Genomic DNA, 26,372 nt, shown 5'->3' on the forward strand with positions numbered 1-26,372 from the left:
TTAGGCCTTAATGGCTGCTGAAAATAAAGAGCAAAATGCTTCACCTATTGTATGCGTGTATTCATGATTTATGAGTGTTCGAATGTGTATGTGCGTGCAGGGGAAGCGGTATCCCTGGAGCCACGGTGTGCAACGTGGCATCAGTGCTTGGATTGCTAATCAAAACTCATTCTCATTTTCTTTAGCACTGAGTGTGTAACCTCCATAATTCAATATCCCACCTCTTACCGCTGCATCGTGCGCCGCACAACCCACTTTAGTGCTTGTCAGCAAAGTATCAACTCTGTTATTAGATGTATCGGAGAAAAAGCCCTGCGTAGTTGCAACACCCCGAGCAATTAGGGAGGCAAACATACAGAAAAGGCACGCTGTGTTTATGAGTGCTTAATTCAACAGTACTTCCAGATCATCTGCTGTTCCCCCTTGGCATTACGGAAGCCTTCATTTACCGTTGAGACCCTCGGACACGTTGAGGTCAGCAGAATCTTAGGATCCGCTGTTTTTACAAGCTAATCCAATCGTAGCCACCTAAATTAGATATGCAAAAATAAAAAAGAAATTAATTTTCCGCTGATGACCGGGTATGCAAATGATGACTCAATTATGGTGGGCTGGTGCGCTTGCAATTAATAACCTTGGAATCATCATTAACTAATATGTTTAGGAGGAAACTTGTCAGGCTAACCATGTTCACCATACCATCAGTAATGCATTAATGAATTAGATTCATTAGAGAATGGGAAAGGGAGCGGAGGAGGGGGGTTGCAGGCCTGTTCCTGACCTGTGGAATTAGCAGCGTGTTCTAATTCTTACTGCCAGTCAGCTATTTGGTGATATTTCTCATACAAAATGAGACATCTCAATAAAGCATGTTAGTCCATAATGGCTTCTGAGTTATATGAAAGGGAGCACATGTTTAAAAATGACAAATGACCGACATCACAGACAGGAGGTAACTTTAATTTAACATTGTGAGAGTCCAAAAATTATCTTACAGCTCAGTTTTCATCAAAAACAATAACAATCTATACAGTAGATGTTTTTTTTTCTTCTCTTATATCATGGAGCTGTTCAGTGTATTTGCAGTCAGAGACAAAACAGAGGAAAAATAGACACCAGCTATTTGGTTTGCATCTTTTTTTTTGTTTGTTACCTAAATACAAAACTTTGTCACCCTTTATCAATATTCATAGTCAGGATGGGACTTACAAAGAAGCCATTGTATGACAACAGACCTCTGTAGCTCATTTGAAACAGATATGGTGCAGCCCCTCCCAACCCCCCGGCCCGACCAGCACAGGCACACATGTGCCTGAAAAATACTCGTCTGTCAGCAGGCACCTCTGCTAAAATGTCCTTTCTACCCACTTAACAAAACCAGACTCTAGAAAAGAAAAGTGGAGAGAAAAGCCCTATTCTCTGTCCAGCAACAGTTTGAAGACACACGGCAGACACAAAGGAAAGACTACAGAAATGGTCTGAGAGGCCAAGAGGCTCCGCTTCATGCTTCCTCCCTGGTTCCTGCTCTATTTTGCCTGTATTGACGCTGTATTGTTCGAATGTGAGGAGGGAAGAACTCGGGGGCGGGTGGATTGTGACTTCATGTGTGAGATTAGAATTGTGCTGTGACTTGTCTTTACTGTGCACACCTTGTACTACAATTACAGCTCCTTGTTGTGATCCTGTGACCGAGAGGCATTACTGTCATGCGGATGAAGTGATTTCATTCACTGGAATAAAAACAAAGCTACATAATCGCTACAAAAAAGTGTTTCTCCTGACACTAAAGTGCTATGAGCACAGTTAAGACAGGCCTGTCAGCGTCGACTGTCCCTCAGAGTGTGCCGCTGCTGCAGTATTATAGTACATCGCATTGTGTGTTATGTTGTTGACATATGGCTCTTTTTTATTCTAGTCTGTCTTCACCATGAAACAAAGTGGGATTGTGCTTTGTCCCCAAGTTCCCATGAATTCCTCTGTGGCAGCGGACAATTGCGGTGAGGCTAAAAAACTGTACATGTGATTGAATGAAGAATGGGTTTGCATTGTTAAGGCATTTAGACTGCTGGTAAAGATTACAGTGACGGAAAAACAAAAAGAGTATATAGATACAGTATGTAAGCAGGCAATAAAAAAAGACATAGGAAAGAAAGAACGGAGGGGGAAAGAGAAACACAAAGAAAGAAAATTACAGAGCAGTTTCTTGGTTCTCTTGATGTTCCACGCACAAAAAAAAGAAAAAAGTGTCACTCAAGAGAAGAACCCATGCATATTATCATTCAAGAACAGTTTCAATCTGAAAGCCTCAAAGAGTTCAAACAAAAGGATATAGATTTACAGTATATATTAATGTGTGTATATATTCTTAAAAAAATCTACCTCAACCAAATACTCTGAATAAGTTGCTACTTTTTTGCCATACAATAAACATTTTCATAAGGAAAAAAAAACGTTTTTTATTAACTTACAAATAATAGAAAAATAGACAATGGCATGTTTCTGGTTCAACAAATGAAAGCATGGTTTACCAATGCAAACAGTCAACATACAAAACAAACATTAAAGATAAAAAAGTTACATTTAAATAGTGAGAGACGACAGTAAATAACGAAACGAACACTGTAAAATATGTTCACTTACTGTATTAAACTTACACAATACAACTAAACAGGTGAGAGGCAATGTACAAATACAATGGATAAATACATTATTTATAGGATATTTTACAGGAATCCCCATTTGTATCCAAATCCATGTTTCTCATGTTTATAGGAAGAGATATTGACAACACACAGTAAATCTATATCGTGTACTGAGAAGCTGCCTTAAGACATTTAATGTTTACATTTCAAACTATAGCTATCGCCAAAAGAAGGGTAACGCCAAATGAAAAAGTCAACAACGTTTTTTTTTATGTACAAAAATATATCACACGTATCACACATTTATTCTAATTTGATATCCGCTAGGCTCCGTCATTACAGTGCTGAGTGAACACGCACGTCTTCTGGCTTTTTCAAGTCAATTTTGGCTGCGTCATCGCCTTTTTCTTCACGTGACAAGCAGAAAAGCATATTGCAAACAGCTCAATCCTCACAGTTTTCTTCAAAATTCAAAGAAGCAAACAAACCAAAATGACAGAAAGCAAAAAAAGGCATATTTTCTCATGTTTATAGATGGTTGTTTTGTTATACCACATTTGGGTTTATCTGATAATTAGCAGCAAAACTGGTGAATTTCATTTTGTTCTGTAATTCCTTGTTCTTTGATTTGTTGACCTTACTTCCACTTGGCGAGTGTGTTGTTATGTGGTTTTAGTGAGCAGGCAGAGCGAGGGAAAGCATCTCCTATTGTGTCCAAGGTCACGTAAACCTTCGCGGCCACACTGACACTTCACTGTTGTTTGTGCAAGTTGCGGCATGGGGCCTCCAGTAATCAAACCCAAACCTTACAGGCATAAACATAAAGATAAATAAATGCTCTTTTCATGAGGTCAGTGTCACACTCTGGGTAAACTATCAATCTCTATACACTCCATCATTGAATGTGGTGTCAGAGAAGCTACACTAATTCAACCAAGAGGGAAATAACATCAGAAAGGTTCATATTTTCACGTTCCTTCCTTCGCCCCATCCCTTCAGATGAAATCCCATTGGAAAGGCCTGAGTTTAACAGAGTCAGGTGTCTTATCTTGACCATAACGTAGACTTGCCAGACTCTGCTACTGTGTCTTTTCCTCTCAACATTCTCCGATCGGCAGCTACCCCGGATCCTCTACATGGGTGGAACGATCATCCCGGGAATCGCTGCTTTGTGGGAAAAGTGGGGGAGGAGGATGGGGGTGGGTAAAGATAGAGAGAGGGAGAGAGGTCAGTGATGTGATTGCTGGGTTTCATCTGTCATCACAACAGTCACATAACAGAAATGTGCTCCAGCATCTGGTGAACAAAGCGTACTCTCTCATTATCTGCTCATTCTGAGGCCCCAAAATCAAAACATTTCTCTCCGTTGTGCTGCTAACTCAGCACACGCCAACATTGCCCAAAGTTTTTTCCCTTCTTCTTTTAGCAGTCCTGTTAAATAACTGACTATTGCTGTTAATTGCTAACATTAACAATATGTAAGCATAAGTGAGGTTTGGATGACAGAGGCAATGATTTTATGCATGACACATGAACATATAAATGGAGTCCATGGGGTTTTACACACATTTTTAACTACTTAAATCATACTCTGCCGTCCCCCTCACTCCCAACCCCCTCGCCATATCTTTTTATGGCCATCACTTGGAGGAATTTTTCATGTAACATATTGGCTCCCCATTGATTCTCTTTTCTTTTCAATTCGCTAATTCCCTAGTTATTTCCTAAGTGTCTCCTGCTCTGTGTGTGTGTGTGTGTGTGTGTGTGTGTGTGTGAGCATGATCATTGCACAGTGGCCAATGGCATCTAGGTCACCATGGTCAGTACTCATCAACGCCGCCGGAGGAAGTGAGGAAGTGCTTAGCTCGGGGCTCTGATAAAGTTTCTCATCCATCATTTCTCTCTCTCAGGATCTCAACACCATGCAACATCCTGCCTAGACGATCCGACCCTACCCAGGACTGGATGGAAACGGGAGGACAGAATGACCTGTGGTGACATAACATCCCCTCCCACCATCACCACCACCAACCAGCACAGAGAACAGACAGGAAGCAGGAGGTGGAAACAGGAAATGGAACACATATGGTGTGACACACTGTCTCTGACAAGTCAGCAGTGACATATAAAAACAGAAACAAAAAATCAGAAGGAAGGGTACTGCAGGATGAGCTGAGGGTGCACATGAGCCGTGTGGGATAAAATGAAAAATGGTGAAAAAGAAACTGAAAGAAGCATTAACATACTTCAGGAGAAGGCCAGGCCCTGCAGTGCGTTGGCCGATGAGTACTTGCTAGAGTCCACAAAAGACTGATCTATAGTGAGGAAGTAGTTTGGAGGGGTTCAAAAGGGAGTGAGGAGAAGGAAAAGTAAATTGGAGAAAGAAGTGGGAGTAAAAGTGAAAAACTGTTATCATAATGATGTGAAGAGGAGCAGGATTAAAGCTTGATGAAGACCTTGTATTACCGTTTAAACAAATAAACCAAAAAAGAACATGGGCTTCAATTTACTATCTCTATCTGAGGTCTTTCACATTGTATTATGACTCCCCCTCCCCCCCGCTTACCTTGCAGGCTGTTAGTATTAGTGCTGGTGCAGGTGGGCGGAGGGGAGTTCTGGGGTCGCACAACGGGGGCAAAGGCGCTCTTCTGCTTGACGGCCGCAGACACCATGTTAGCTGGAGAGAAGGAGAAGATGCCGGAGGAGCTGCTGCAGTTGGAGGGCAAGCTGGTCGATGAGGCCATGGTGGGGCTCGATGGAACAACTGAGAGGAGAGAGATGGGCAGGAAATAGGCAGGAGGGTTTAAGGGAGTTGTGGGGGGATGTCAGGGTTGAATGACAGGGAGGAAAGATGAAGATGGAAAGGGGAGAGCCGAGGTTAGAGAGAAGGCCGAGGACAGAGGACGGGCAGACGGGACGAACAGAAAGGGACTGGTCAATGGGCGATGACAGGAGGGATAATATTTTGGACTCAGATTTCTTTCGGTGCTTTTCACAATGTTTTTAGTAACAAACTAAAAATTGCAAAAGGAAACATTTCTATGGAAACATTACAACTTCAAGCGTTTCTTCTGTGCTTATTCATCAATAAATCAAATGATTCTTTTGTGTCCAAGACTGCTGAAAATTTCTATATGTTAACAAGGAAGAACAACATAAAATAAGAAACAAAATCTGATACCATTATTTATTACCGGCTGATTGTCATTGCACTGCTTGCTGGACTATTTTATAAGCTTTTTTGTATATTTATAGCTTGCACTGTCTATTTTTACATATTGTATTGTTTTTATTCCATTTTACTTTTTTAATCTCATTTTATTGAGCACATTTTAAATGCTGTACTGTCTTTTAAAACATGTCTTTGAAGATGAGAAACAGTAACTGGTTTATGTATTTCCATAAAAAAGACAATAAATCTACTCTGATTCAGGATGTCATCTTCATTCCAGCTCTGGATTCATCTTGAATTTGCACAAAAGGCATTACTTTGTATTCTTTGATAAAACTCCAAAGTGCTTGATGCAAATAACTATTAAATTGAAAAGTGGTCACCTGCTGTAAACTCTGAGACACAAAAGCGTAAAATAAGTCATGTCCCTCCACCATTCTCTCCAGCCACCTCTGCTGGGTTATTCTTTTGTCTGTTAATACACTAAGAGCATTTTCCTCCTCAGTGATTTTACAATCAACCAAGTCGTATTTCACCTGCCCTCTGATATCTGCTCCTGCCTTTATTGTTGTTATTATCCAACACTTAGCTTTTATGGGTCTTCCTGACAAATCCTTGCAATAAAGTCATAATCCATTTATGAAGGGGACTAACTAATCAATTAATGAAAATTGGACCTACAAAGGGAAGCCGAGGGGCCATTGATTGAAAGTGTCTGTGTGGGGCCGATGAGCCTGTTAAAATACTTGTTAACACCCAGGAATCAAAGCGCTGAAATGGAATTGCTTCTCTAGCAATTAGTTTATTGATTTAATCAAGGGTCTTTAATGTAGAAGCAGAGGTGGTGGGGTGTATGCATCGAGGTGGGGGTGGCAAGGTGATCTGCTCCTCTGACCAATAAAGTGGGGATTTGCTTTTGACTCTTTTAAAAAAAAAGAGATGAGCTAGCTGAACTGCATGACTTTTTCCATGTGTGCCACTCTTTATTTCCACCTCTTGCCCTCAGTTAAAAGACTGGGTGAGTCACTCATCAGTGTTTTCATTTTGCATGCTCTGATTACTGACACTGATACTCACTAGCATAGGGCGAATTGCCTGCAGATCCATTGAGGAAATTGGGCGATGTGCCCAAGGTTGCCATGCCAGAGTTAGCGTAGCCATTCATGCTAGTGGAGACAGAGCTGTAGCTACTCTGTTGGGGTGTGGAGCTGGGGACATAACCGTGAGGTGACACACTGCTTGTGCTCCTACTGAAACCTAAGGACAGGGAAACAGAGGGAGACAGGGCAAAAGAATAAGTGTTAGGGGTATAGCAGATGCAGACAAAAACCAACACAGAAAGCCTACATGCAGTGAAATCCAGTGCTCTTATCCTTACTCAACTAATGAGCTAAGAAACAGAAGCCAAAAGTATTACTTTTTAAAATCCATATAGCATATGGCAGGGCAAGAAAGAAAAAATAATGTTAGAAAGAGTTTTCTGCAATTCATCCAGTAAAACAAGAGCCCTTTAACCTTGCTGGTTCCTCTCCAAATTTAGAGGCATTGATGAGGCAATTAGTACGGCAGCTCTGCCGCTCTCCTGTAATTTATAAAGGATGAAACCAGTGTTTCAGACAAGGTTTTTCTCTCCTTTAGGAGGCATAAAGGATGAAAAGATTAACTATACATTTCAGGTTCAACATCTTTAAAAAAAGAACAACAGCTGGATGTGAACGTCAGGAATTTCAAATCTCTAGGTGAGAGAACTCGGGCTCTGCAGGAGCCTCCTCTCTGATAATTAGGTACCACCAATCCCCCATGCTCATCTGTTATGGGCTGGAAACTGCAGGCCAGGAGTCACTCTGCTGGTATCTGTTGTTTTCCTCACATCTGAACATGTTTCCAGATGAAGATGAAGGAGAGAGGCAGTGGCAAAAGGAAGCTCGCTGGAAGTATTGAGACATATCTAAAGGCCGGTCCATCCACTTCCTGCAGCTTCCCCTGATAGAGGTGATGGATCACCACCAAGCGAGCCCACATCTCTCTCTGTCAGACAAGGGCTGACCCCAGTCTAATATACACACCCCTAGGACCCACTCATATTTCTCCATCCCACTCCATCCACGGCTCCCTTTTTTCCCCATTCTTCACTCTCATGTCTTGAGACCTCGTCTCAAGTTTTTTCTGCTTCCCATTGCCACCTTTACTCCACCTCTTCATCCTGTTCTCTTTTTGTATCGCATCGATTTAAGAGTTGATATTTATTCCTTGTCCTTCATGTCTTGTACATCTTTCCTTCCATTGAGTGTATGTGTGTGTGTGTGTATGTGTGTGTGTGTGTGTGTGTGTGTTTGTTTGCTCACCCTGATTGGCCGATTGTGCCACCTCTGACCCAGCGAATGAGTTTACAGCCATCATGCCAGCATGGACGGATCCACTGCCAAGACTGGCGAGCTGATTGTGCCCTCGTGGCACTGTTGTGTAGAGGGCCTCTGCGATGTCTGCCGCTCTTTTCAGAATCATTTCCTAGAAATAGAAATAAGACAATAAGAGAACAGAATTTATGAAGGTCACAGAGAAATTGTATTCTAGTTTTACTGTTTTATTGGTTGATTAGCTTTTATTCATACATATGTTCAGAAATTGATTTATTTCTCTCGCTGTGTCTCAATATACTTTGTCTTATATCTCTCAATACAGACTGCACTGTGGTAGATTATTCAGATATTGATTGTATTCTTTTTATATCCATAGAAGTCTTAATGAATTGATAGCTTTTTGCTGTGTTTGCTCTACGTAACCTAACAGAGACTTTTTCTCCTGCACTACAACAAGAGGCCAATTAAAGCTTTAAATCCTGAATGTAAATGCACACTTTGTTGCATTCCATCACTGGCCCCACTCCAGATGTGTAAATGTAGTTGGCTACTGCAGCAGTAGAAGGAGGAATGCCTTATTAACAGGCTCATCAAATCATCCTTCCAGCTTCTTTGGTCCATTACTATTCCAGTGGTCCAAACTCCAACTCTGCTTTAACTTTATGTAAGACTGTATCAAACAATTGCAAAGGAAATTAAAAGCTAGGTCTAAATCCTAGTCATATATTGCAAATTACGCATATATGAGCAAGGGCAACAATCACAAAATGCATAAAAAAAGGAAAAAAAGTATCTTTATTAATAACCCGCTTGCTTCTAAAGTTATTTGACACATGCTCTGCCATCAGTGTACCCTGTGGTTGTAGTACATTCTGGGATTTAAAGTTTCACTATGTGACCCAATGTTGTCATATACGTGCTTATGTATCTGCACATGCCCTAATCCCCCAGCCATCTTGTTGGTGAGTGGCTGAGACATGGTTTGCCGTGTGTTGGTGCATCCCCTGTCCTCCATAGTGTTTTTTGATGTTTATGACCCCTGTGTTGTGTCCAGGCTTTTTCGAGACAAAAATGCAATTGTGACGAACCCATTTCAAGCCAGTGAAGATCAAAATATATTTTCAGCTCCAGCTCACCCCCACCCCCCACATTGTTTATTGATGAAATTGTTATGTAGTAAATTTTCACGACATGCACGGTCTGAGTGAAGAAATGCCTGTCTGTGTAATTCCTTACCTGGTTATTATGAGGCATCCCGTACAAAGCCTCTACCAAGTCTGCTGCTCTTTTTAGGATCACCTCCTACAATCACACACAGAAACAAGAAAAAAGGGCTTGATCATGAGCGTGACGGTTGGAAGACTTCAGTCACTTTTATTACATTTCACGTCTTGCATTATGCTGTGAATGCAGAACAGTGAGTGCAAAAGGATGTGAGCGGAAGAGAAATGGGCCTGTCCCGGCACTTTGTTACTAGCCAGGCAGTTTGGGAGTAGCTGAAGTAAGATACTGTTATCTGTGAATAAAACATGAGCCTATATCTCTTTTATCAGTCAACCATCATCTACGTCTTCTCTCCAATGTCGGCGCCGGATCATGAATCTACGGCACGTGATCGTGCATCAATCTCATTTAACACAACATATCATCAGGTTGGCGGCTACACAACTGCACTCCTCAGCTGGGATGCACCTGTCTCCCTGTCTGCATTAACCCTGGTAATGATCCAAGTGAATAGCCACTGCATCCACTTTGTGTGATAAATGTAGGACATCATTGCTCAGGTGAAAACTGCCGGGTGGAATTTCCCACATCAAACATTTATCCTTCCTTAGTGTTGCCATTTTTCCTCGCTCATTTTCCCCCCGCTTACCCTCCTTTCTCTTCTTACTCGTCTCTATTCTTTCCCCTTCCCGAGTGTATGAGTGTGTGACTCCAGGCAGTCTTTATATGTGTGTGAGCGTGTTGTGATGTAGACACCTACAGCCCTACGAAACCCTTTTTAAAAGTTAATGTGCCGGGGCCAGGATATATGCTGGAGGCGCGACAACCAGAAAATTGCAGCCCCCCCTGCTCCTCCTTCCCACTTCGTTTCTTTCTCTCCCTCCTTCTCTTCACATGCTGTGTGCTATACCATCCTGAGTGTATCCCTCGCTGTGAACAAGCCCTGGAGCATGTGTGCTCTCTGTTCCGTGACACACCGCCTTTCAATCAGACCTCATATCACACACACACGCTTGCCAAAGCAAAAAACGCACACACAGCCATGTGCATGTGGAGGCTGTCGATCACGCCCAGGACATGACGAGAGGGTCAGCAAAGCAATAAAGATTGTAGAGCGCTGTCCATGGTGCTAAATTCACTCAATAATGGGAGTGCTGCCTCTGTGTTAACCTCCCATTACTACCACTATCGGGGGGAAGCGGAGAGGGAGGTTGGGAGGAAACGGGAAAGAGGGGAGACCAGAGAGGAGACCTGCTGTAGGTGATTGAGAGATGTAAAGGCCCTGGGAAGGTAAGTGGTTCTTTAGTATGTATGTGCCGCTCCTCGCTTTCCTCTCGCTGCTTTTCCTCGACTCCCCTGTGCCTCCCAGGGATTGCGAGATAGGTAGATGGATGGATGACGGGAGGGAGGAGGGGAAATGAGGGAAGTGCAAGGTATTAGGATGCAAAGAGATCAGCAGCTGGGGTGTGACGGTGTTCAGAGAGGACACATGAAACCTCATTCATACTGTCTGATGTCCACCTGTGTCTCCAAAATAGTTTCTCTTGTCTCCCTTCTCTCCTTCTTATTAATCACTCGCTCATGGTTCTGTGCCCTGTCTGTACCTATCAGGCTCTCGTTAGCAAAGGGCTGTGTCCAGAAGCTAAACACGATTAGGCGCTCCAGAGTCGTTCTGATAAACAGATAAATGTGGTTAGCGCTGTGCTGCCTCCCCAGCTCTGCTCCTGTAAGGGGAGACCATTTCCTGGGCGCAGGGTCTCTTCCCGTAAAACTCAAACCAGCAGAGACGTCAACAGGAAGGGGAACCTGATCCAGAACAGAGCCTGGCCCCCGCCTGGCAGGGTGGTCACTCATTAGCTGGATACAGAACCCCCCCCCCCACCTAGTTTTAGCTAAACACTCTGCACTTTGACTGTGCAGGTGCTATCAGCTCTCTGGCCGCGCTGTTTGTGGCTGGACTTTGAATCATTACAATGAAAACATGGAACATTCATTAGCAGATGTCGTAAAAATCTCATACGTGTCATATTTATGGACTACATTATATTCTCAAACCCCGATCATAACAATGCCAAAAAATTAAATACCAAATACCACACATGGCTGTTTGCTCCATTGGAAGCAAGGTGTAAGTGTACCATATGCCACTTTATGGTTAAACAAATACACGCAGTGGTGTTCACATGAAATCGTTAAAAAAAATATGTAAATAGTTGTGGTTTTCCTCTCATGAATTGCAGGTGCTGAAAGAGTTGAGGGCAGAAAGAGTTTTTCAAAGCTTTACATAGAGATACATTTTATGTTTTGAAGGAGAGCAGGGCCTCCACACTCCATCCTGTTTTTTTTAACTGAACCTTATAAATGAGGGGTTCTCTTAAATTTTAACGTCATTTTGAAAAATGCACTCATTTCCAAACAAAAGTCCAAAACTATAGTAATCAATTTTCTATTTAGTTTTTTGTAGGACACGCAACAGCAGAGGGGCATATGTTCCCAATCTGTCACATTAAACTCTAAATAATGAAGACCTGCCAAGGTAGGTTTCATGAATGAACATACTGAAGCCCAAGAAGTTACTCCTCTCCTTCTTGATTGAGGCCAACAGTCGAGATAAGTGTGGTCAACAAACTGTTATTACCTCAATAAAGGCACAAATCAATAGAGCTGAAATGAACAACTGGGTCTGCCAGCTTCTGCTGTTCATTTAGAAGAGGAGACACCAAAGAGTCGGTGAAGAAGAAGAAGAGAGGTGAGGAATGGATATAAAGATATTTAGAGCGATACGGGGGGTTGATGGGGTAAAGACCAAGACTCACTGGGACAAGTCTTGTAACCTGCAGACATGACATGTGGTGAGGACAAGTGATTTCTCTGTCTTCCTTCTACATCTACCTGCGCTCTCCATCTTTGCCTGATGGTGACGTATCTGTGTGTGTGTGTGTGTGTGTGTGTGTGTGTGTGTGTCTGTGTGTGAGTGCTGGAAGTAATAAAGTCCACCCGGGGTTGACTTCGATCCACTGACCCAGCAGGAGGTAAGACTGGACAGCTATGATGGATCACCTAACCTGCCTCTGCTTTTCTCCTCCCCTCAACCTTCTCGCCTTTTCCTCCTCTCTCCCATTCTTTCTTTTGCTCCCTTCCTCCATCCATCCCTCTCTTCTCCCCCACTGCCAGGCTAAACGAGTAGAGCTGTTTATCTGCCATGCAAATAATATTTGGGGCAGAGAATGAGCCTGAATAATAAAATGGTTATGTGCGCAATGTGTGGTATCAAGTGTGGCAACTAGCAACCATTATTGTGAGGTCATGTTGCCCTTGTGCCTTGTATATCCATATATGCTATGAAACACAAGACTTTGTCAATATCTCGCTGTAGCCATGTTACAGAAACATATTCGGACTACATGATTGCATGTGGCAACAGTTATGAGCACAGAAACTTGAGATGAGTGGAGGCTCTTTACCTTGGGTAATCTCTCTTGGTCTCCGGGATGTCTGGGGATGACCTTCTGTAACCTCTGGAAGCCGTAATCTATGGTTGGTTCATTCAGGGCTGAAGGTAGGAAAAAAAAGGAAAAAGTTTTGTGACTGATTCCTAATAATTAAAACACCTCCTGTTCAACAGCATCTCAGAGTGGGAGAAGGGAGCGATACTCCACTACAGTAAAAATGACTGAATTAAGCAGTTTTACATGAATATTTCAACATTTAACTAAACAGGCAGCTGAAAATGTGGGTGTTCTCTATTAGGTCTGGTGTGTGTCTTTGTTTGCCTGTGATGCTATGAATCTCTGCCTGTCTCCTGCTTTGGTGTTAATAAAAAGACTGTCAGGAATCAGGCAATGTGCATATTGCCTGTGTGCTTGCGTGTGTGTATGTGTGTGTGTATGTGTGTATGTGTGTGTTGGGCGGATTTGTGCTCGTGTGTATCCTGTGGTCTTGCGTTGATCAGCGACTAATATAAGCAATTACAGAGCCTGGTTCCAATATAACAAAGGCTTGATCGCTCCGGGGAACAAGCTAAACACACACACGCACACACGCACACACACACACACACACACACACAACACACACACACACACACACACACACACAGAAGGACAGAGAGCGAGAGAGAGAGACAGAGTTGCATACACTCACTTGCACAGACAAACACACACATTGAGTCAGATCATGCAGGCAGCAGGGAGAGAGTACTTTCTCGGTATGCTGTGGTTGTGCTACGGTAATTGAATATGAGAAGATTTACCATGAATATTTAAACATTAGAATAAATACAATGAAGATCTGAGGCTTAAAGTACAAACACTTCAGAGCAGGGTTGTTGGATAAGTGCTCTCTCTCCACATAATTCATTCCTAATGTACTGTCTCTCTCTTTCACCTCTCTGTCTTTTAGTCTCCTCCTCCACGTGTCTCTTTGACTACTTTTCTGGCCTGTTAGTAGATGTTTCTGAGCTGAATTTGTGTCAAGCTCACATTTTCCTTGCAACACGCGTGTCATTGTATTTGTGTTTGTGTTTAAAATGAATGAGAGGGCGTTGTATGCATTTGGGCCCTCCGTCTGTTTCCCCCATGGGTCACAGCTTGGACGTTTCCTGGGGGCTGATACCCTGCTCTCCTCACATCTGAGCAGCCAGGCTGACTAGGCGGCCCCCAGAAAAAAAAAGGCCCCTAGAGGCTATGGGTACAAGCTGTCCTGCTGGACCTCTAGTAACTTTGGCTCCTGGTGAGACGAGCAAACCAAAAGTATGCAACAGCGATGCTCTGTTTTGGCACCACAAACGTATTTGGACAGCGTTCCCAAAGGACTGTTCCAGTAATCCATAAGAGTGAAAGAAAGGAAAGGTGAATAGCTGGAAGCAATGACACAGTGAGGGGGGGTGGGGGGTGGGGGGTTGAAAGAGAGAGCAAAAGTACGCGCTGGAGGTGCCAAAGGCAGGCTCAACTTCTGAAGAATGACACACATTCAGGCCAGCTGGTTCACTGATAATATAAGCCAAAACAATGAGATGATCACATGCAACAAATAAACTCTGAATTATTTCTGAGGACAAATATTTGACATTACTTCTCAATTCTCTGATCTCTCTCTAAAGCCTTAAGGAGGATTTGCCCCGGATTAGGCCTGCAGTCTGAGGATGGGGATTGCTCCAACAACATCCTCTCTTTCGTCTCAAAGGCTTTTGTTTTTATGATGAATTTTTTATCAGCACTCCACAATGTGCCAAATGAGCCTCGAGTGAACAATAGAATAAAAACCCCAAGACATACAAAGACAGCCCCTATTACAAATAAAGAGACAATTTTGGTAATTGGGAGAGGAAGTGATATTGTCTCTGATCGTTTTCAAGGACCATAAAGCAAAAGAGGAATATGTATGGGGACAAAACACACCGCTGACTACCTGCCTGTGTCTCTTTGGGGATTATTTGGGTGTTTTATTCTCTTATATTTAGGCTCAATATCTAAGGAATTAGGAGGAATCAACCTAGACAGTAAACTGATGCATCGTTACACTCCGAGATTCAAAGCACACTCCCGAATGCAGGTATATTTATAATCCCTGGCTGTCGCTCTCCAGAAGAGCAAATCAACGCCAGTAAAACATAACTGCCATAAATAAATGAATAGATGAGCAACAGCCCAGGACTGGTGGGATTCACCTAGCAATCACCCACATCAGATCAGATCAATGCTCATGGAAATTTCATGAAGCCTAGAATCCACATCGCTTCATATTTCACTATAATAACCCACAGAGCCGCAGGGGGAGGGTGTATGAAGGGGTGACGAGGTAAAAGAGGAGTGGAGGGGTGCTGGGGGCTGGAGCTTTAGGGGAGGAATATGAAAGGGGGAGGTGGTTGGGCCCCAAAGTGGAGGTGGTGGTGGAGGGAGTGAGGGATAATTGAGAGGTCAGCACAGTGGAGTTGTCCACAAGGGGAGGAGGGGAAACTACAGTAAGTGTCCAGAAGCTACAGCACACTGCATCTGTGTGTGTGTGCATGTATGTGTGTGTTGTAGGTGCAAGGTTAGATAATTGGCTCCGAGGCTTGATGTTAACACCTTAACAGGCCCTCAGACAGTAGACAAGGAGCTGATCATATCTATTTCTCTCGCTACTCCTCTGTCTCCCCCTTCACCTCCAAACACCCCTCCCTGATTCTTTTTCTCCTCCTTTCCCTCTGTTCCTCCCCTCCGCAGTCTCCAGTGCTCAGGTGTGATCTCATAAGCGCTGCCTGGCGATCGATGCCACCAGTGGCAGGGGGTTCAATAGCCCTGAATTACGGCTTCATTTCTCCCCCTCACACAGATGAGAGCTGTAACCCCCCCCACCAACACACCCTTCCACACACACCCACACACACACGCACAATAATACCCCCACTGACTACTCGCGATTCAGATCAATACCTTACAATCTAATTTTTATCCATTTTTCCATAAACCCAGAGATTGCGTTTATTTGCAGAATCCGACAAGCTAAATAAAGCATCGCTTGAACATGTCAGGGAGACTAATGCATCCCTGGCTGGAAATTCATACACAGAAAACACATGAGTAGAGCTTTTTGCTCCTGGGGGGATGTGAGGAGGAACTTGGGCAGAGGGCTGAGAGATTCTGCAAATCAATGGAGGTGTGGATGCTACAACAAGCTAAGCTCTAATTATGTGCTGCTAAAAGTGCAAAAGAAAAAAGAAAAAGCGACAGTTAACAATTCCTGACAGCACAACTCCTCACCGGGCAAAAATGCAAATCATGAAAAACGCGGAGGAAAAGTGTGTGTTTGAATTAAGATATAAGTAAACAACAAAAATCATTCCCTAGGCGAGCAGCGTTCATTTCAGTGGGCCATAAAATAATCTACGTTCAAAATTCATTTACATCATCATCATGGACCAGATGCTCCTGGAATGAGAGCGGAGCATGCTAAAGAGGGAAGACAAGCCACATGGTGCAGAAAATTAATCTCAATCTCAAATCGAGGTGTGAATTTCCTCGCTGTTAAGGCTGTGTGTGGTAAATGCGAGTGTGTGCAGCTATCTCAGCTGGCCCTGATTCCAGCTGGAGACCAGCCGTTTTAATCAACAGCAGGCCTGCACCCAAGCTCAATAAAAGACGGCATTCACAAATAGCAGCGAGTCAAGTAATTGACCAGCTCATGGTCACGCCCCACTTTTATTGCCAGATGACTACATGCTGAATCGGTGTATCTGCAATCAGTAAATGGGCTGAGGATGTTCCATATGAAGAATACACCTGTATGTGTAAAAAATGAGATTTTCTTGCTGCAAATAGTCTTCACATCATGATGTCAAGATTACCGTCAGGTGGGGTGATCTAGTGTCATATTGATGAGCATGGTGGAGTGAACATTTTGGAAATCACATTATCTAATTACTATAAGTGTTGTCCTTTACTGGTTTTAAAGGTTGAGGCACAATTACTGTTGATGACTTGTTACAAAGTCTGCCTTCATCACGTTCACTTATTTATTCATGGATTCATTAAACCCATACCTATTATGAAAAATCTACATGTGGCAAAGCACTCATGTCAAAGAATAGGGTCCAAAATATTGTGCTATTTGATTTTATTGCGCAGTCCTTGCATTTATGAAGAGCTTCATCATAATAAGGCCTGAAATAAATTGTGATATTAATTTAAGCCCATATTGCCCAGCCCCAGCCGCAGCTATATTATTACTTTGAAGTGCTTCTGTGCAAAGCTTAATTAGAAGTTAATAAATAAAATATTCATGGACTGATTCATGCTTGGAACAGTTTCCATGTCTCCTTCCTGTGTCTGCTGTGCGTAAAATGACAGACAACCTCCAGTCTTCCTTCCACTCCTGAAACTCATTTGAAGCACAGAAAAAGGCAAGGACACACAGGGAGAAATGTCACCCCCCCTCCCCCAGCGGTTTAAATTCTCTTCTTGACTTTTGTCTTTTCCTTTGCCATTCACTTCAACTGAGTAATGCTTCCTACACACCTAATCTGCACCCAGTGCTGAAAAACTACCCCTAATGTTTGTGTGTATGTGCATAGATGTGTACCAGCGCGCCTGGTGCCGGCCTTAATGTGAGCCAGCAGAGCCTTTTAATATCAGCAGAAGATGTAGAGGAAGCACTAAGCAGACAGGGCTGCATACTGAGGAGGGAGGGATTGCCTTTTGAACGACAAGGATAATTCATCAACGCTGCCAATCTATGACCATCAACCCCATGTCAACCGCACACACAACAACACGGTTGGGGTTCCTCCAGGCAGAAAATTATCACTCTATATTATATGGAGAAAAGAAAAGGAGCAACATCTCTGATGAATGCTGGAAAGCCTGCAATCTGGTTAAAGGTGACACACGACCAAACAGGGAGACACATTGGTACAGGGGAAGGGGGGACAGGGGGTTGGTCATGACCTGATAATGTGAGACAGAGAAAGAGAGAAGTGCGAGATTAGGGAATGCTCTCTGCCCCAGAGGTGGGTAAGGCTGAGGGCATAGAGAGGAACATAAAGAGGATAAGGGGATGAAAAAAGACAGAGGGAAGAGCAAAGACTGAAGGGGGGGAAACATTCTTTTATTCTTATCTGTGGAGAGCTTAATTGCCTTTGATGAGTCTAATTGGAGCTTTCTCAAGTCTAATGGCAGAGGAGTCCTCAGAGACAACAGAGGACGTATTACAGTAATAGCATCTCTCTGAATCGCCTCAACACCAAAGGTCGCCTTCTTGTTCTGGCCATCCTCAAATAAGGTGGATATTTTTCCATTCCGCAGCAGGCAGTTGTGCAATGATCATGCAGAGATGGAGGGTGGGGGTAAACCTATAGAGAGGTTATGCGTATGTGCGGGTCTGCAAAGTAGCAGAAGCAGCAGTATTGGGTACACGGTGACTTAATTAGGTCTGGGAGTTGCTCGCTTTCCTCTCCTCCGCTGAAGTTGATTAGCAACGCCAGCTGTCCCCAATGTAATTCAACATGCACACATGTGCGTGCATGAGCAGTATATGAGTGCACGTCTGTGAGTGTGGTGCTGTGTTTATGTGTGCTAGTTGCCAGCTGCCACGCAGTGATGCCAATCCTCCATGATTAGTACCCACTGGCAACTGGGCTCAAACTGGTGCCAAACAGACCCAGGAGGGCAACATGGCCCATGGTAATCCTCTCTCTCTCTCCCTCTCTCTCTCTCCCTCTCTCTCTCTCTCTAGCCGTTATTCTCTCTTCCGTTTCTCATCTACAATTCTCGAGACATATTTTTGTTTTGCTCTAAATGGTCGGCTCACATTCTCTCATTCAAGCAGGTTCCTCTTGCAGCCTGCTGACAGCGCTGTGAACTGTGAGAGGTATAAATTCCCACAGAGGGTGCAGAGCGGTGGCTGAATTCAAGAGCAGAGCTGGGATTTGTGCCTCTAAACTGTCGAACGTATCACACTGTGTATGTTCAGTTTCTACTGGATGACCCTGTGAAGCTCCCACCTGTTGAGACTCTTCTTTGAGCCCAAACAGAAGCCACAGTGGAAGAGGCAGAGGATGAGTTCATCCAGAAAAACCCAGTTTTGAATTAGTGAAAGTGACACGGTGAAGCTGCAGGACTTGAGAAGGATAGTGTGTTTATGCAGACAGCCGCGGAGCATTAAATGGCTGCACACACCTACACACAATTACGAGCACACCGCTCTATGGTCTTGGCAGAGTTTGAGCGGTTGGACAGCTTTGGCATGGCAAAGGCTACCCACCCATCTGCCCTCTGTCTTAGTAATGTAGTTACTCCTCAATGTGCATGTGCATGCTTGGAGAACATTCACACATAGGTATAAAACACAGGCTGGCCTTTTTATGTGCACACAAACACAGAATCATAATTACGACCCCCGGAGATGGATTCTGTCCATGCACAGTAATTAGGACACACATGAGATACACTGAATACACAACGGTGACCTGACAAACTCTCTCTCTCTCTCTCTCTCTCTCTCTCTCTCTCTCTCTTTCTGTCTGTCACTCACTCTCTGTTGTGATTTTGTCAAATACTGGCAATTCTAGCCAAAGCTTACGGCCCAAGTCTATCAGTGGTTGAGATTATGGACAGATTTATGTGATTCACAATCTCTCTTGGGACTCATGGCATCACATTGGTTAATCACAGCTTCAGCTTCACTTTCTCTGCTTTTTCATAGAGTACATGGTTATAACTGGGCAACAATATGCAGAGTGTTAACACAGACACTATTTAAAAACCTCTCCTCACAGCTCTTTGTGAATCACACCTTTGACAGGGTCAAATCTCAGAAATCCCACTAATCAAAAGGTTAAACCTCCCCCGTGACCTTCACTTGCTTTATAAAGAAGGGCAACCACATTTCCTCTTCGCATCATGAGGCTTTTTTCAAGGATTTATTGAGTGGTGTTATTGGATTTTTAAATTGTTGACCATGCACATTCTTTAGTCAGAAATTGCGCAGACAAAATAACACAAGCGTTTAAACTGGCAGATTTATATACAGTACATTCCGAATAACATTTAAATCCTTTATAAAACCAATTGTAACTGCAATTATCAGAATGAGAAAGTTGGTGTGTGTGTGTGAACTGCATAATAACTGAAAACTAATTAAAGTGGTTCTAGTCTAGGTATTATAATACCTGTGTAGATGAAGCGTCCAGGTGTTCCTTTGCAAAACTGTTTGGATTTGTAGGACAGCGTGACCTCCACCACGCCAGGGATGTGTCTGGGGGGTGTTTGGACCCGAATGGCGTGGGGGGTGATGAGCTACGGAGAACCAGAGAAAGCTGGAAGATCAGTGCAATGAAACATCAAATCCAAGCTGCAACAGACAGTGTTTCCTCTGCTTTTCTCTCCTTCTTTGCATCATCGGCCAAATAATACCGGCAGTAAAGGTATGGCCTGAGGCAACGTTACTGCCAGGTTCAGGATTTATATCGGTGTGACATCTCTTAGATGAGTTCAAACACAGTTTTGTGTTCATGAATAAAACTCCACCCTCTGCATATGTCTATACAGAATAAGTAAATGCATAAAACCCTTGTCTGGGATGCCCTCGTCTCTGTCTGTCAGCTGAGCACATCTTGCCGCTGTTAGCCACATTAAAGCATTGCTGTGTCTTAAACAGGCGCACTTAGCGTGGTTGATGAGACTATTCACCACATATGCCTATGTTTGCACGCTGAAGGGTCTTTGAAACAAGACAAAACACAGATGAGACCTCACCGAGTGCTCATTTTTCTCTATGCTATAGTCAACTACAGTAGCTCTCAAAGCTAGCAGTGCTCAAAAGCTATCAGTGCTGCTGCCAGTGTGTGTGTGCACGTGTGTTGTTTTAACTGTCCCTTTCATTGCTCACTTAGCTGCGCTTTTATTCTACCACTGTCTGGCCTCACTCACCTCGCAGCGAGATAATATAAGAGCTTTTTATAGAATTATTCCTTTACTAAAGAGAAAGCTGTTTAGCCGAGGTGCTCAGTGACCTTCAATTTCACACGTGCACACTACATTTACATTTTAGTCAGCTGGCAGATGCTTCTTACAAAGAGATTTATACTGTACGGTGTGCAAATATTCTAAGAAGACGTAAACTAATAGACAGTAAAACAGATGTGAGGAAAATGAAACCTGCTACAGTGAGATGGAAAAAACAGACTATTAAGGTGGAAACGAGGAGAGCAGGAATTATTGAATGTAATAATCAATTATATGGGCATTTAAATTTCTTAAAGATCATCAACATTTTTACTTTCTGGTTGAAAAAACAAGGCAATGATGCAAAATAAATCCAGTGGTTCCCAAACTGTGGCAGCTATACGTTATTTTTTCTGGTACTTTAACTGCTAAAATTACACTCCATGCTGGATTTAAAGTTCACAATCTGTTTATTTCACAATTTAAATAAATCTTGGGCTTAGACATATAGAGTAATGTGGTTATATGCAAGATGGTTTTATTTCTTTTGTTTGCTTTTGGAAAAATTGTTTTTTGCGTGTTGGGGCTGCTCCCAGGGGACAAATAAAATGTTTTTGAATTGGATCAGAAGTGGAAACTTTTGGACTAATTGGTTCTGGGTATATTCCACACATGACTTTCACTTTTAGCACAACAGATGTGGACTCACCTCGCTCCACACCAGCATGGTTCCAAAGATAACCTGCAGGCCGTCAAAGAAGTTGTCCCCGATGATGATGACAGTGGCACCCCCTGTGGTCCAGCCTTCACTGGGGCTGATGGCTTTGATGCTGGGGGTGGCTACACACACACACACACACACACAAGATAAGAATAATGAAAAAATAAATCAGAATGTGACTAACCTAATGAAAGCTCAGCAAAGGTCTTTGCTCTGCTGGCATTGCTGTACCGTCCTCTCCTCTCCCTCTCTTGTCTTTCTCTCACACATCACCTCTTTTCACCCTCCCAAGGGTCGGGGGTAAGCGAGGAATACTAATCAGAGTGATTATACGCTCTCTGTTATTAAACATCACCCCTGCCTTGTGTGTGAGGGCAGCGGTGGTGCGCTTGTTTTATGACACGTGGCAAAGCGTGCAAGCGTGTAAATGTCAGGTGTGCTGAGTGTCTGATCAAAGGCCATGTAACCGGGGAGCAGAGCCAAGCCAACAGTGGTTCTGCCTCCTGAATACGTCGCCCTCATTAGCCGAACCCTTAGCCACTAGACAATGTCCGTTATCACCCACCTTAGCGCCTGGCCAGTAACTACTGTACATGATCACCCAGGGTCATTGCAGCTTTAACTTGGATATTTGTAATATGTTCTGTAAGCTCTCAGGGTTTTCTTTCAAAGCATATTCTCCACATTTAATGTACAAAGCAGATGGAATAACAATAAACTCTGTTTCCAATAACTGGAATGCAGTGGTCTTTTTGACCTTCTGCTGTCGTTATGGACTTGGAGATTACTGGTTGTGATTGAAGAAAAGAACAGCATTGGAACATCAGGAAAATACATGTTTATACAAGCTAAATCTCTTCTCCTTAACAGATATGCAGCTTGTCAGACATGCTGTAATTCTGTAAAGCGGCATAATCCACTTTAGACTGGGCTGACTTTTTCCCCGAAGCCTAGCCTTTGCTCTTTGCCTGACTCCCTGTTCTGTTGATCCTCCCCAACAAGCTGGAATGATATTTAGCCCCCCGATACGCCTGCAGAGATCAACATTCACCAAGCAGCAATCTGTGGCTATAATCATGGCCTAAGATGCCTCCTTTTCACAGCCGCTGATATTATGTGCGCTCCATGTGCATGTGTGTGTGTGTGTGTGTGGATTAACCAGATGGTGGAACGTGAATCCATGTGATAGGATTATACTTTGGGGTGTTCCTCTATGCCATCTGTTCAACTCTGTGCACTGCTCATCTATTACCACACTGAAATGCCCCCTCCCCAAAGTTGTGCACACAAAGTAGAAACAAAAAGAGAAAAACTCTGTCTTCTGTGTTACCACATTGTCTTTTCTTTACACTATCACAGACTGTTACTCCTTGCCAGGCTCGCACACAAAAATGTCTGGGCCCCTGAAAGGGTCCAGGAAACAGGTCCTTAAATCTGCTTTGTTCATTCCAAGACACTGAACGTCTCATGGATACATACTGAAGGTTAAGATTACTAAAAAGGCAATTTTAATGGTGAAAAAAACAAAAACATTTTTAATAGCAGTTTAACTTCAATTACTGTTTTTACATAGTTCTTTTTAAAAAATAAATAAAAGTAAGGAAATATAAAAACAGCAAAGTTGATGTATTGAATATTGTTTCAAATCCACATTTGGCTATCATTATTTATTATAATTAATCCTGCCCACCAAAAAGCTTTTCCTCTTTTCCTCCATTATGTTTGGGCCTGCCCACGTTTCTCCACCCCCGTGTGGTTTGTTCTTTCACTTCCCCCCCTCCAACAACAGTCATCAGGAGAATAGAAAATCAGAGGCGAGGAAATTCCCAAACAAATCTCTCCGACACAGAGAACATCTGCTGGCGTGCTCCGTGCACTCTTCTTTTGGTGTGAGATCCAAGTGTCGCTGACGTCTCCAATATGTCTCATCTTTGGAAACTTTTCTAATTGTCCATGAGACGAGTTGCAGAGACAAACGGACCAGGTTACCTCTGGAGAATAGTCATTAGATAGACAACCAGAGCATTCAATCTTAATGCAATCTACTAGAGGCCGTCATGTAAATCCCCTCTTAGTTTTTTTTATCATTATCATCCCTGAGGTTGCCTTTCCTCAACAAAAAAATATGTTTCTCTTATTCAATGTCTGGGAAATCGAAATGAGAAAATAACTGGATTAGGGACTTGGGAATCAGTGCGGGCTCCTAAATCATGTGCACATGTCATTATGAAGTATTAAAGGTTTGTGTCTGACTGTGCATGCGGGGGTGTGCATGCATGTGCTTTTGTGTGTGTATGGGTGTGTTTGAAAACCTGAGGGATGGGGAGTGATGGAAGGCTGGAGGATAAAAGCCAGTCTCTGAGGAAATAAAGCCAGTGTTGGCTTTAAGCAGAACAGACCTCATAAGACACATAGTGCTTATGCGAGGCAGAGTAGAAGGCCCAGAGGCAGAGACCTGAGGGGAGCAAGCCACCAGGGAGAGACTAGAGACTCTCTAGCTACCACTCTCTCCTCTTTTAGCTCGACTTGGAAACCATACAAGTACAGAAAGTAAGAATGTGGAAGGAAGCAGGAGATGGATAAGGGAGCAGGCAAGAGAACAGGTTTGAGTGGGATAAAGAGGAGGGGTTGAGTGCTGAGCCAGACAGCGGGGGAAGGGGGCAAGGCAGGGAGGAAGGGGAGGGAAGTTTGAACAGACAGAAAGAAAGTGGGGAAGACAAAGACAGAAGAGTCAGGTTGCACGTGGTCCGTACCATGTTCCAGATATGACGGTGTTCCTTCCGAAGGGTCCAGTCTCCGAGCGCGGCGCCCATGTTTGGAGTTGTTGTGGACAAACATGTTGTCGGAGACAGCTAGGACGTGACCCTCCACACTCACAGTGGTCGATACCACAACCTTAAAAAAAAACACAAAACTCTAATCAGCCTTTAATTTAAAACACAATGAGCAATCTGGGTTCCCTAAAATATACAATATGAACACAAACTTTTGTTAAATTAAACTCTGGTTGTTAATTGATCACTACAGCAAAAGTATGACGCTTTCAAAAACATCACACATACAGTATATAAACATGTAGTAAGCAAAGCTATAAAATGTTAATTTATAGCAGTTCTTCTAGTCTTTTAGTCATGTTAATAACTCTCCTGGCTGTATCAAGCTATGCCCATGTAAACAAAGGCAGCGTTTATGTGAGCAATACCCTGTATATGCTTTGTTTGTCTTCAATTACAGGATGCTCTTACATGTCTGGGGCTTTGCAAAACAACCTTGAAACACAGTTCAAGGAAGTGCGGGTGGCCCTTACTGTAAAGCACGCTCACCTGAAAACGCCTCATGTCTCGAGGGTTCCCTGCATTCTTCAGGCAGTTCTGGTTACACTTTAGGAAGAACTTCAGGAAGAACCTGTTCATGTGACAGAGAAAAACAAATAAGTCCGTGCCAGCTACTGGAAGTCACAATATTACCCACTTCGGAGTACAAATCAAACATCGCTCGCTCATCCTTCACTGTTTTATGACAGAGGTTCTGTGTAAAAATACATCCAAGGTATTGAGAAGGATGCCACCTTGTATATCCTTCTATGAGCTACTGTCACAGCTTGCCATAAACTTACCAGGGCAAATTTAACCCCCCCCCCCCCTTCCCCAGCTGCAGAGCGTGACGGAGGTTGCGCTGTAGCTACTATGAAGCACAGTGTTGCCATTCCTGCCTCTCTCAATCTCAGTGTGAGAGACCACATCAACAGCACCTGCCATGCATTATTAAGAGGCTGAGATGGCAAGTATGGCTACCCGCATCAATAGTTGATGAGGGAGGGAGGGAGGAGTAAGGGTCGGCGGAGTAAAGAGGGGAGTGTAGAGGTGTTAGCGCTGGTGTAGGGGGAGTGGGTGGCCACCGGAGGCCTGAAAAGCTGAAAAAGGGGCGGCTGATAATTTATTCCCTTTAGTCGCACCCTGGGGCTCGATGTCGGACAACGTCTCTAACAGAGACCACAACAATGCTCGGTACTGTCTTTAAAAACAAAAATCAAATAATACGATAAAGGTAAACAGGGTTGTGCGCAAATAAACAGCAGCCCACAAAAGGGGAAAATAAAACTACAACATCCCAGCCTCCTCCTCCTCCTCCCTTTGAGGCGGCTTAAAGAAGTGCTGACAGCTGAAACTGCTTACAATACACATCTCTACTAGCCAGAGAGAATCGCTCCTTTGCTCAGCTTTTCTTTCATATGTCTTATTTTCTACCCTCTGTTCATTTGTTATGGCGAGGATTCTGCACTGGGCAGCGAGTTTGGAGCCAACTGCTTTAGATACAATCATGCACGAGTAAACGTGTCTCACATAGACACACTACAGAGAGAGATGTCAGGAGAGAGACACTATGCTGCAACGTGCCTTGGACCAAGACTTCATAGAGGGGAAGAAAAGCAAGCAAAGAAGATAAATGGATGGTCCAGACTTCCGTCTCATTTCAAGGGCCAACCTATTGCTGCGCACATGATGTAACTCAAGCGATGCAGATTTTTGTCCTGACACCTTCTGAATGCATGACAGCTGGTTAGTGGGAGCCACTTTTTATCGAGTTAAGGAAGAAAAGCCTCAAATGGTCTCAAAAACAAACTGTCTCGCTCTTGTGCTCTGTTTACGTTTTGATCTACAATCTTGTTGGGAGAGGCTAAATCAGACAAAAAAGATGCAGAGAGGGTTGAAGTAGGAGGAGAAAATGACAGGAAGGAGGATAAGGCGGACTATATGGAAAACCAAAAGCAGACACAGACCACCTTCTGTATATTTTAGAGGCTGTAGGCCAATATTTTCATTATTCATG

The 26,372-nt window shown here is 43.4% G+C and overlaps 1 protein-coding gene across 5 annotated transcripts in view; it reads right to left on the bottom strand.

The window, feature by feature from the left end:
- Positions 1–939: 939 nt before the first annotated feature.
- ebf1a (EBF transcription factor 1a) overlaps positions 940–26,372 on the bottom strand; it is a 52,919-nt gene continuing 27,486 nt past the window's right edge. The window contains exons 7-17 of one of the 5 annotated variants that reach the window (XM_057043040.1): positions 24,866–24,947; positions 24,296–24,437; positions 21,531–21,661; positions 20,047–20,173; positions 12,863–12,951; positions 9,411–9,476; positions 8,160–8,322; positions 6,892–7,071; positions 5,209–5,406; positions 4,889–4,957; positions 940–3,809 (exon numbers count right to left, since the gene is read on the bottom strand). In XM_057043040.1, the coding sequence (XP_056899020.1) occupies positions 4,890–4,957; positions 5,209–5,406; positions 6,892–7,071; positions 8,160–8,322; positions 9,411–9,476; positions 12,863–12,951; positions 20,047–20,173; positions 21,531–21,661; positions 24,296–24,437; positions 24,866–24,947 (1,246 nt within the window). In that variant the 3' untranslated portion in view covers positions 940–3,809; position 4,889. The remainder of the gene's footprint in view (positions 3,810–4,888; positions 4,958–5,208; positions 5,407–6,891; positions 7,072–8,159; positions 8,323–9,410; positions 9,477–12,862; positions 12,952–20,046; positions 20,174–21,530; positions 21,662–24,295; positions 24,438–24,865; positions 24,948–26,372) is intronic. The other 4 variants (XM_057043039.1, XM_057043041.1, XM_057043042.1 and 1 more) reach the window with 4 other exon arrangements.

Source organism: Takifugu flavidus, chromosome 9, assembly GCF_003711565.1.
Source record: "Takifugu flavidus isolate HTHZ2018 chromosome 9, ASM371156v2, whole genome shotgun sequence".
Classification (NCBI taxonomy): Eukaryota; Metazoa; Chordata; class Actinopteri; order Tetraodontiformes; family Tetraodontidae; genus Takifugu; species Takifugu flavidus.